The following is a 12,294-nucleotide window of genomic DNA, read 5'->3' as shown; positions in this document are numbered from 1 at the left end:
TAATAATTTTGCTCAAGTTCTTTCATTAATTTCCAAATCACTTGTCTCCCACTTAGCTTGAATCAGAAGACCTCACCTGAACTGTCCCATTAATCCACTTTCAGGTCGCTGTCACTGCAATATTGCATGTGAGTGACTCTGTGAGCCAGACAACGCATACTGGGAGAAGCCTGAGCAGAAAACACGTGCAGTGATGAGTAACATCCAGAGAGTTAATAAAAAATAGATAATGTAAAATAAAGTAAGCAAATATAATGATTTCAGTCTTACAGTTGCATGTGCTTTCAACTTAAACACTGTGAAGAAATGCAGTAAGTATATAAAATCACAAGTGAGTTAATAATATAAGAACATAAGGATATTTACATTTCCATGCTTCTAGAAAAGTAGTCTGTATTTCTTATGCTGTATCAATTTTATAAAGGATCTTGTAACCAAAACAGGAACTCTGCATAATTGTGTATTCAAATATGTCAGTAAAAATATGCAAGAATTAAATCCTCTAAGATTATCTAAATTAAATATTTTAATTTCTTATAACATTTCTGTTGAACCTTATTATTCTTTTAATAAAACCACAGAAAGTTCTCATAGAGAGTCAGTTGAAGAAAAACTCCACAGCATTGCAGAGATTACCACAGTTAATAATAGCCATCCTATACAATCTCTCATCTTCATCCAGATCTCCATTTAAAGATTGAATACTTGGAGAAGTTTTAGACAGCTATGCAAAAAATCTGAAGTTTCTGGGTCATGGTTTCTCTTTTTTTAGTCTCATGGTTCAATTTAAATAATTTATTTTCCAGTTTTCTCTTGCCTCTTAAAAATTTTGTTCATTAAAATCATCAAGCTAATTTCTTATGAAAGCAATGATCTGCTTCCAGAAGATTTACTAAATTCCTAAACAAATGAACAAAGCCCATTTTTCTTTTTGAGTAACAGTTTTCTGTATGTTGTTCAGGAAATAAGTGATGTCAATCTGGGGAGGGAAAGGAGAAGAAGAAAGAAGAAAGTTATAAAATGAAGAGATCTCTAAAAGCTGTGTGAAAAAGAGGGTGCTGAAATTCTAGTAACAGGAATTCTAGACAGGAACTGGGATCTAGGACAAAATTTTGTTGGATACTTTGCAGGACCAGAACAAAACCCTGATAAAATAATTAGAGGTTGGCCAGTCAGTGCTTTTCAGAATAAATGTGTAGAAAGCAGATTATCTTCTCATGTCCTGGAGTTTGTAGAGAATCCAAAGCAGTCCAGTTGAAGCAATTTGAGAACAGAACACAAAACATATCACATGTCGTGTTTGTCACAGCATATACAAACCAGAACAGCAGTCACCCTCTGTAGGAAGTGTGTGGTGGTTTGGAAGTGCCAGAAGAGAGATCAGTGCATTGGCTGACACGTGACAAGAGCACTTTTAGTTTAGGAAGGGTGACAGGATCCCCAGTCAGCCAAGATTTTGAGATCTGTCTGCACCCTTGTTCAAAGCAAACAGGCAAAAACAAAAAATCAGATTTGTTTGTGTAATATGTGGAACAAGGTCATATATGAAACAGGAAATTCAAAAGAAGGAGATAAATATAAAAAGATCTGAACACAGCCTTTGCCAGCCCTCTTTGACTTTGAAAGAGAGCATGTGTGCCTTTTCTTTGCTCTCAATTAAGAAACCTTCTATTGCAAGAAATTTTACAGAACTCCCTTGTGGAAAAAGCTTCTTGATATCCCCACTGAGGCCTTGCCATGGCTCAGTGTCCTGCCTTTGCCCCGTGGCTGCTGCTTTGTCCCAACTGCAGGCTCGCTCTCTGCTCAGCCTGTGCTCCGACACTTCCCGTGCTGCCCAGCAAGCTGCACACAACTCCACACCTCAGATCAGGGTATCTGCAGCGGTCGATGGATACGAGCTCCAGAGCATGCTGGAATTGTTATTCCTGTAGAAAATGGAAAGTTTCTTGATATTAAACTGAACAGAGTTCAACCTCAAGTGATGTCAGTGATGCCGGGAGCAATGAAATTAAGAGGACAAGAAGAAGCAAAAAAGTCATCATATCCAGGGGGGGCTGGAGCACTGGAACAGAAGGACTGGGGGCTCTAAGTGACCTTTGGGCAAAAAAACTCATAAAAAGATTGCTTTCAGCCTCAGTTGTAGAAATTTCTAGTTGAATCCAAGGATGTGAGATATCTGATAGCTGAAGCTCTTCCTTGTGTGTGGCAAAAATGTACTGATTTGAGGAGTGAGAAACTACATGTCTCAAGTTTATGCAAAAAATATAAACCTGTCTAGACTCCAGACTGCAGTTTCTGGAAGCCCTGTGAGGGACAAAACACAGTAAAATGGATTGAATTTATTAGAGTAGTTGTAGTCATTAGACTACAATATTAGTCCTTAGCAGTCCTAGGTGGATTTTTGGCCAACAACAGTATTGATTCTGAGAAAAATGTGATTAAATTGCCATTTAAGGGTCATTTAAGGATTGGGATATATAATAGATGGCTTACATTGGCCCTAAATAAACAGCAAACGTCAAGGAAATTATTAAGGCTTTTGGTTGTGCCAAAGATTATAAAAAAATCTCTAAGGAGACCATGTCAGTACAGTTCCTTGGAATAAGTACAGATAAGCTTAGGCTGGGGGGGTCTGGGGGGAGGGGGAAGAAAAGAGGTATTTGGCTTAGTCTCAGACAGTAAGAATATATTTTCAAGACCTTCTTTAATCAAATCCACTTTTGCTGTATGCAGTGTACTTAAATGAGTGTCTGACAGATGGCAGCAGTTTAGTGAACAGCTTCACAGTTTTTTTTGTAGCACAGGGTAAATTCAGAGTACTTTTATCTTCAATCTAGCAGGTTGGTAAGAAAAAGATGTTCAAACAATTACTTGCCAAAATATTACAAAGGCAACAAAGCAACATGAATATTTTGGTCAGCACTGAGGCACGGTGTCAGTTCTGCACGATCCCCAGGGAGTGCAGCAGCATCCAGCAGAGGAAAACACAAGAGGCCAAGGTCCAGGAGCTTCTATTTGATGCCAGCTGTATCTGTGGCAGCCTGGTGGGAAGCAGCCGTGCTTTGTGCCAGGGTGTGAGGGTGCCAGCACTCATGGAGTGAAGGCACAGGGGGCTGCAGGGCTCATCTGTGTCTGCCAGCATTGGTGTGCAGCTGCATCCAGCAGTGCTTGCTGCTGTGGGGTGTTCACAAGGAGCAGCCTGCAGAAGAACTTTTAGGTTGTTTGCTGTGGTGACTGTGACACGTTGGTAACTCAAATATTAATGTGGTGTTGGGCAAGAATCAGGCCAGCTGGGTGGGATCTGGGCCTTTGGGATGGCACTGGAAAAGGAGCTGGTGGAAGCCTCCCTGGTAAGGGAGGGCAGGGTAAGGGGATGCTTCAGCTGTGCAGGGGCTGCAGGTGCAGATAGCTCAGTGGTGATGAACAGGCAGGGAGTGGAAGGGCAATGAGCACAGAAAGCAAGGTTCTGGCAAACTTCTGGAATGCACATTCTTCTAAGGTCTAATTTTTAGTTACCTACAAAGTGTCTTGTCCCTGTCTCCAATGTTCTTCCTTGATTTCTTTTAGAGCTTTCACGCTCCTCTGCCCTTGCCTGGGCTCTCCTTGCCCAAATGGTCACATCCCCTTCTTCCCTCCCTTCCAAACTTTCTCTGCCTCTCCAGGCACCGGTCATTTCCTCAAAGCCTTCAGCCTTGCACTATGGTAGTGACTTTTAGTTCAAGGGTGAGTTTTTAGTTATTAACCTCTTTTAAATAGGGCAGACAAGAAGAGGATAGCATTTTAGACCAATTTTCTTATTTTCTTTCTGGGAATAAAAATTGTATGATCACCCACAGTGAAAAATCAAACAGCTTAATGATTTCTCTGGCTGAATAACCTTGGATCATTTTTTAATATGACCAGTTGATGCATTGCACATCCCTCTGTCCAAATGGAAAACAACATAGTCAGAGGCCAGATTTGCAGCTGATTTAAATTGGCATGGTTTGATTTTATTCAACTGAGTTTTGAGCAGAATCTAACTATGCATCCAACTCTCCATCCTGCTTCCTGCTATCAAAACATTATTCTCAAAAAATATATATAAATATATAATTCTATATTTTCTAATTAATAGACAAATTAGATTAAGGTGAGACCTTAATTAGAATTAAACATGTAATGTTTAATTCTAACCTTTTTTATTGGTAGAATAAAAATGTCATTAAAAGAATACTAAATTTTAATAATAGTCCAAATATGATTTCATAATCATACTTAAAACACATACAATTAATTAATGCAAAACTCATGAGGAAATTCAGTTTGCAGAATTTTTTAACAAGATCTCTGCAACTGGGCAAACAAAGGAATATTATTTTTATCATAATGACATAAATTCTACACTCATACTAATCTGCTTAGTGAAGACCTAGAGAAAGTGTTGCATGGGGATGGTAGAAGACTGTCTGCTGGATCATCTGCATCCAAAATACTCTGCAGTTTCCTTCTCCTTCTCAGGGAGGTGCTGATGCCTCAAAGAAGCATCAGACAAAAATAGATCATTAAATTTTGTCAAGAGGAAGTTCTGTCCCTTTCAAATGTTCAGCAACCCTCATTTTTGTATACAAATAGGATCTGCTTCTTGTAATGTAAGTTTATGCCTTTCCAATTCTTATTTTCTGTGTAACTCTTGAACCGTCCCTTTGTGACATCAAACTCAACGATCAGCCCCATGTTAAGGTGTCAGTGGCTGGGTAAGGGGTGGGAACACTAGGACTGGAAGATGGATTCCAAACTGCAATGAAGGAAAATGAGAAAACTTGGAACAACTGCCCCTCTTGTTTTTACAAACTATTACCACCTATGTTTGGGTTTTCCATGAAAATATGAGCCCTAGGAGCCATGCATACAGAAAGAGGGTGGGAATAAAAACTGGTTTACTGACTGCAGCTTGATTTTTGTTGGAGTTGGGTTTTTTTCTTTTCCCTGCAGAACAGCCCACAGAAAATGAAAACAGTGTTTATGTGTTCAGCTGCAAAAAAATTACCATTATTTGCCATGAGAAGGTCAATGTGTCCGGGAGAGGAACTGATCTAGCAACGATTGTCTGCTGTCCTTCTTTCCCACCACCATGGGAAAGCTGTCATTAACAGTCTGGCTTTGTTCCTTGCTGGGCACAGGACCAGAGTGGGGACCCTCACACCCATCTCGGGTAACACCAGCCTCTCAGAGAACACCACACAGTTAGAGTCCCCCTTTCAACCACGCCTGCTTAGGAAAAAAGGCACAGTAAAGACACGTGGATTTTCTTGTACATGTCAGTACTTTAAGGGTCATTACATAAGCTGGCACCAATGACTTGGCTTTCTAGTCTCTGAGAATTGTGGTGACCATCTGTAGGATCTGAGTTTTGCAGCTGTATTCAATAAGACAGTGTTGGACTAAATCTTGGAAAAAAGTGCCTAATGCCAAACTGTCTATCACTGTCAATTTGGCTGTGCTTTAAACTTACAAATATAAATTTCCCTGAACGGTTGGGAAAGAGTAATAAAGTCAAAATGTCTCATTAAGCAATACATGCCTCAGTCTAATGAATGTATCACTCAGGAGATAAAGGATGAAGCATAATTAATGGCATGTGATAACACTGAGATTGTCTGGACCACGCTGACCTGTCTTTCAACTTTAACTCTTAGAAGAAAGAGGTTGCTTTACATAAAAAGAGCAAGTTCATCCAGGGCTTTTCCAGGCCAGCACTGCCAAATAAACCAGATTATGGCAGTGGTGTCATGCAGATAGCAACTTTCTGTAAGCAAGCCTTCCATAAATTTGTTAGACATGAGAAGTTTTCTAATTTACTTTATGAGGCAGATAGGGGAACTGTAGACAAAATCAAAAGCAGAAAGAACCTCCAAACAGATCAGGCTTAAATCAGTTCTTGAATCTCCGGGGGGAAAAAAGCATGTAAGGAAACAAATCTTGACAGTAGTCTTACTCAATATTGATGAAATTTAAGGCTGTCAAATGTCTACAGGAAGGTGGGAATAAGGGTAATCCTAAATCATTCAATACCAATGAGATTTTTTCAATTGACTTTTTGGCCTCATATTTAGATACAGCAGATTTTGCCTTCTAATGGTTAAAGCTAGATCTATCAATCCTAACATAAAAGCATCATCTAGTAAAATTAATTGGGGAAAAGAAAGCTGAGTGAATCGTTCTTGTTTACTGGAAAAATTTGTATTAGTAAATATTTGCTGTTGTATCACTTAAGTTGTAAATCTTAGTTAAAAAAAAAGGGAAATTAATATTGGTAGATGGAAACATAAAAGCTAATGTAATATTGACAGTTTTATTTCTTTTCAATTGTTATTTAAATCATGTATCATCTTTTTTGAAAGTGCTGCTGCTGTTGGAACTTAATTAGCAAGATTAGCCTAAGGTGTAATGGTAAAAAAAGTAAACAAATGTAATTAATTTTTATATATTACTTAAGCATCATATTCATGTTATAAAAGTGTTAAAAATACTTCAGTTTTGGAAATTTAAACAAAGCAAGCAGGCTAGCTTTTAAAAAATAGAACTATAAACTGCCTTAGGAGGAACTGCAGCTTGCATTAATCTGTGCCTGTGTGTTGTTTAGATTGCTCCAAAATATTCTGCTTGAGGTACAGGTCTGATGTTTTATAGCTTCATTTTACAGTAGGTTCAAACAAAAATATTTTAAAACCATTTTGAGACATATAAATATCTCAGTATTAATATAATTATACTAATATTGATATAATGATGATGATTATATATTCATAATACATAGGAGTGGAGATTGTTTCTAACTGAGCCAAAATCAGATTTGGAATTAGGGACAATAAAATTTGCAGAACAGGCATTCTGACCCTGAGTAACGCAATGAAGAAATCTTCCACTATTCTGCAGTTTTCTCATGACAGTCCTCATATTCCTGGGAGTTTGATTCTAACCAGCAGCCCAGCAATCCCTCCGAGCCATCCTGTGACTTCCTTTGCCTTGCCTGTGAGATCTGCAGCCCGCTGATTTACAGAGTTTGCTGGGGCTTTGGTGAGTTCTAGCTGCCTCTCCCTGCCCTTCTTCCCCCTTCAGGCGTGTGTAGCCCAAAGCACCCTCCCAGCAAAGACGTGCTGGAGAAGCAGAAACAGCCTGTGCGGAGCATCTGTTTGGGAGCCTTCCTGGAGGCACATCCCTGCCGGCTGCTGATGGAAAGCATCTGCAGGAACGCGGAGGGTGTGAGGCATGTGACCTCTCGGGGCTTCATTACTGAGAAGCATTTGCCTGGGTCCTCTCCCTCGCCAGCTGCTTTTACAAAACAGCAGGAGAAGCGTGAACCAGAGAGGCGCTTCTCAAACACCCGCGTACGAATGAATGCCTGGCTCTAATTTACATGGGCCCAAATGATGGCCCCCTTATGTCTGTGAACATGAAACACTGAAAAAAAGTGAACATCTCTGTTTCTGCACAGCAGGAAAGCAGGTAGTACAACGGGGATGTTCAGAGTTTTCAAACCAGAGCACTGATATCAGATATAGCTGATAGACAAAGGTAGATTTAATATGGCAAATCTTGCAGAGGAAGCCAGCATGACTGTCTGCACTAGAATTTACCTCAACAGCATATAAATAAGCATGCTTATTTTCTAAATAAATGAAAACTCTGGTGGCTTATGGTAACATCAGCAGCACTTTACAATGCCAGCATTGTACCAAGAATCCTGCAAAACCTGGTGCAAGACTTATATAACCATGATTAGCACTTTCATCCCATGCAGGACAAAATGAACCTCTGCCAGGTACTGGGCCAGCCTCTATCCACAGCTCAGGGCTGGGTGTACGGGCACTGGGTTTGTCACATTAATGCTAACAAGAAAACTACAATTATCTTGCACAGCAGTGTTTCTGCATTTAGGAGAGGTGTGTTGTAACTTGTAAAGAAAAACTTTGCTGATGAAGTGGGAGCAGATTTTGTTCAGATCTCAGTATCACTAGCAGGGATGCATTGCAAAAAGATTGCATTTTTCTGCATTTAATCCACAACAGAGATGTATTTTGTGTGTAGTAATGTATGAATAGTTTTCATCCACTTCTGTTGCAAGAGTTTTCTGAGGCAACATCACCACAGATGACAACAGTACCTATTTCCCCAGACTCTTTCCTAAAGTCCTCCATATTGACACAAAAACACATGTATCAGACTAAGGAAATTTCTGTGGTTTGGTGCCAAGATGAATACAGCAACTTGATGACTACCCAAGACTAGTAAAAATTAGGGGTTTAGAAAAGTCTTCCATATGGCAATAGTTGAAATACCACAGAATTTCCTGTTTCTAATGCAAGGGGATTGTGTGGAAGATGTTGACAAACATCCTTTTTCTGCTGGGAACCCCTGCATTATGTCTGGGTTTTGAACTAAGTTCTTCCATGCTTTAGCATAAATATGTGATGTGGCCATAAAGCAAGCACATGAGTCATTTACAATTCTGGGCTACACAGCATGACTCAAAGTATGTGATGAGGCTGGGACCCCGTCAGATAGATGAAAGTTGAAAATTTGTGTCACTGGGGAGTGACTCCAGAAGGGATAGACTAGAGGTCAGGCTGGAGGAAGAAAAAAAATGCAGGAACCCCAAGGCAGGAGGCAGATAAGGAAAAGCTTCTCATTTTTCACAAAATGCTGGAAGACACACTGAAAGCAAAGCTGAGAACACAGAGGCTGGACTGTGGCCCAGGCTGAGTCCCACATCCTCAAGAAGTCTAAAACAGACAATATTTGGAGTCTAGACATACCCAGCCGGTTGAGGGAAGTCATCACTCCTTTCCATGTGGCACTTGTGGAATCACATCATAAGTATCGTGTCCCGTTTGGGGCATCCCAGGACAGGAGGGGTGCTGACAGGTGGTGGGGATCCAGCAGAGCTCCACCAAGACAGCTTTGATGGGACCATGTTCATGTACAGAGGGGGATGGGTTTGTTCACAGATAGCAGGAGGCAGAGAGCATCCCTTTGCTTCCTTCAGCTCCCTTGGGGACAAATGTTACAGGGAGGACAGAGCCAGACTCTTCTTGGAGACACAAAGCCAAGAAATGAGACAGAAAAGTCAGGAATTGTAGCCAGGGAAACGCTAAACACTGTGCCATACTCCCCAGTGGGTAAGTGGGGAATGAGCCTTACTACATGTGGTAACCAAGGGGTAAATGTCTCAGCACGAGGGGTAAGCTTCACATGGGTCATAAGGCCAGGGAGGAGGAATGAGGAGTAAAGCTCTTAAAACTTGCCATATTTTTGGGTTTGCTATCTTATTTTTATACTTCAGCATCAGAAATAAAACACCCTTGTCTTCAACTCACAAAGTTAAGCACCACCTGTCTCTGTGGTTGCATTTCAAGTGGGGATAGGGTATCTTTGAGGGGATGGTCACCATCTCTAGTTTGTCAAACATGAAGAAAAACTAATCCAAATTTGTAATAATCAGATTGTCAGAGTATTTGTACTGCAGGTTGCTCATTGCAGTATTTCTATGCTTGCAGATGGAAAGCCAAAACAGGGCTTTGGCTCTGCTTTGGACACAAGTGCAGATGTCAAAATTGTCTGTAGGCTATTTCTGATGTGGCCAAAGAATGCTATCTATAAATGTACAAAGTCATTTCACTGGTATTTAGGCTTTTGTTTATACAAAAATACACTGATAATAGTATGAGAATTTGTATGTTTATAATTTGCTGGCCTGTTGAAAATTGTTTAAGGAAAAAATCAAGGATGTGTAATAAGCCCGTTCCATTTTATTTCTCAGTCAGATTTCATTTGGGCTGTTTGTTTGTTTGTTGTTTATTTATTTTTTTTTATTTTCTTCTCAGATGTATTTTCTGCAAAATACTCATGAGATGTATGTTCTGAATGCTTTTGTTTACCCTTAGCTGTCATGACCATTTCAAACACATGCATACTTGCAAGTTGATAGACCTGGTGTACATATTTTGAAAGTCGTATGTATTACACACAGAAGAGGTTTCAAAAATCTTTTTGTGCTTTACAGCCTGGTTTGGTATCTCATTCTTGAGGTATGTTTTGTTTGAAGACTGGCTTTCTTTCCTGTGTTTATTTTGCTAATTCATAAGCCAAAGTAATCCTTGTGCTTAATTTAGTTCCTTTGTTAACAAAACAAAAAGGTTTTTAAATTGACATGTTCCTATTTGTAAAATAGGCTTGTGTTTATTGTCTTCAGCTATAGTGTCCCATGTCATGGTCTGCAGCCACTTACAGCTTTTTTCTTCTGCTCAGTCCTTTATTATTGGCTCACCTCATTCCAGCACTCTTTGCTAGTAAAAAGCTAGCAAATGGCACTGAGGAAAATGGGGTTTCCTTAGAGGTCAGTTTGGAAGGACATTCTTAAGTTTTCAGTGGTTTCCACTGCAGATTAAAATAAATAAAAGGCGCATCCACTTGCATGCATGTGAGTAAGGGATCTTAAAAGGTCTATTTCTCTTCTGTAAATTGGTTTTATGTGATCAAAAAGGAACTGTGGATTTTATCCTTGCGCTTAATATAGTGACTCCATGGTCTTAAGTCTGTAGATTCAATTACACTGCCTTAGAACCTTCAATTAACTTTAATTTAAGCTACATGAGGACTTCTAGTTACAAGCGCTGTTGGTCAGGAAAATCTTTTTCTCAAAGTTTGATAAAAGCATAAAGAAATGTATTTGTGAGAGGTTGCATATATTCAGGACAGCAGTTATTTCTGTCAACCACAGCTAAGTAAAGTACGGTGTCTGTTTTTTGAAAGACATCATTACCAAGCAAAGCTATTATTTTCTGCTTCAACATCCAACAGTGCTTGGATACATTAATGGCTTGTATTGAACACAGATCATTTAATTTCAGATCCTTTTGGCTTTCATAGAAAACTGGCAAATGGAGTAAATATCAAACACTCTTCTGGCCACTAAAGCTTTTTATGAATAGCTATGCATAAACATGCAAGTTTCTTTTGGAGTTCCTCCCTTAATGTCTCAGTCTCATAGAAGAGGGTCAGATCCTATGGAAAATGGGCAAGAATTTGAACCAACAAACCCTATAATTGTCCTGATGGTGTAGGAGGCCAGACCCAGCAATGGGAAAGATGAGGTACTTTTTTTTGCCAACTTAGATTGCTGAGACCAAGTCAAACATCTGATATGCAGAAAGTCCTCATCATCACCAGAATCCTGCATATATTGCAACTTCCACTAAAATTGCTTTAAGCAACACAATTCACCCTAGACCACCTCCTAGAAAGGACTCATATTGAAAGCTCAGGATATATACAGATCCATTTTACAAAACATCCTGAAATAGTGAATTCAATCTTTTTTCATCTACTCTCATTTTTGTGCTTTACTTAATTTGCATTTTAAGTTATTACATTGAATTTGATAGATATAAAAATACACTCCATTAACTGTATTTTACTAACAAACTGGATACTTCATCTTTAGTCTTTAATTTAAAGCAAAAAAACCCAACCAAAAAAAAAAAAAACTCTAAAAAGCAAACTTGCTATCTGGGATGATTATTATTGTTTAAAAAACTTAAGAAGTTTAGTGTAGTAAAAGCCAATTAGGTATTTCTTTTGTTTTATTCTTGTCCTAGAGCTGAGAGAAGTTTTGGCTACAAACAGAAAACTCTTAACCAGGATCCTCTTTAGCTGATTTCTTTTATGAATAGGGGATTTCAGTTGGGATGAAAATCTACAAATTCGTGTTCCATTCATGACAAAATCCACATGTGCATATCCACTTTGTTGTTTTACTAAGAGTACAAAGAATTGTGCATGAGAAACTGTAAAGATGTAAAATGGATAATCCAGTCACCAGTGGTAGAGCAGGACACTGGAATTTGTTTGCCTTTGGTTTTGAAAAATAACATTTCTTTAATTCTGTGAATTACTTGTGTTTAAATCACACTGCAAAACACTGCTGTGTGCAAACACAGTCACTGGTCTCCCCATGCTGTTCCATTCAAGAAGAGATAAGAGGCATCACACACAGCAAGTGATAGCTGGAGCATTGAGGCCACTTGTAGGATCTGCTCAAATGCTAAGGTGAGAGAGTAGGGCATCTTTTCCTCCCCCATTTGACACTGAATGCTGTCACAGATTGGTGAAATGCAGCAGCAAAATCCAAAAGTAAGGCAGAAAAAGATATTAGGAAAGATGGATCTGTGGACACAACTGTGTCCTGTGATGACTATGGAATAATTCAAGGCTTATAGCTGGTCAAAACCTTTGAGGAGAGAAGAGGACCTT

At 39.3% G+C, this 12,294-nt stretch overlaps 1 protein-coding gene across 5 annotated transcripts in view; it reads left to right on the top strand.

The window, feature by feature from the left end:
• The window catches only part of GULP1 (GULP PTB domain containing engulfment adaptor 1), a 185,977-nt gene that overhangs the window by 160,492 nt on the left and 13,191 nt on the right, over positions 1-12,294 (top strand). For 4 of the 5 annotated variants that reach the window (XM_088058491.1, XM_088058488.1, XM_088058489.1 and 1 more), the window contains one exon: positions 105-209. The exons of the other annotated variant lie outside the window; for it this stretch is intronic. In XM_088058491.1, coding sequence (XP_087914617.1) covers positions 105-194 — 90 coding nt within the window. In that variant the 3' untranslated portion in view covers positions 195-209. Of the gene's footprint in view, positions 1-104; positions 210-12,294 lie in introns of those variants that run through there. 5 annotated transcript variants of the gene reach the window in all.

The sequence above is a fragment of the Pseudopodoces humilis genome, chromosome 8 (genome assembly GCF_049639895.1).
Source record: "Pseudopodoces humilis isolate 2021_Gansu_Grassland_sample_001 chromosome 8, ASM4963989v1, whole genome shotgun sequence".
NCBI lineage: Eukaryota > Metazoa > Chordata > Aves > Passeriformes > Paridae > Pseudopodoces > Pseudopodoces humilis.
This window is presented reverse-complemented; position numbering and strand designations above follow the sequence as displayed.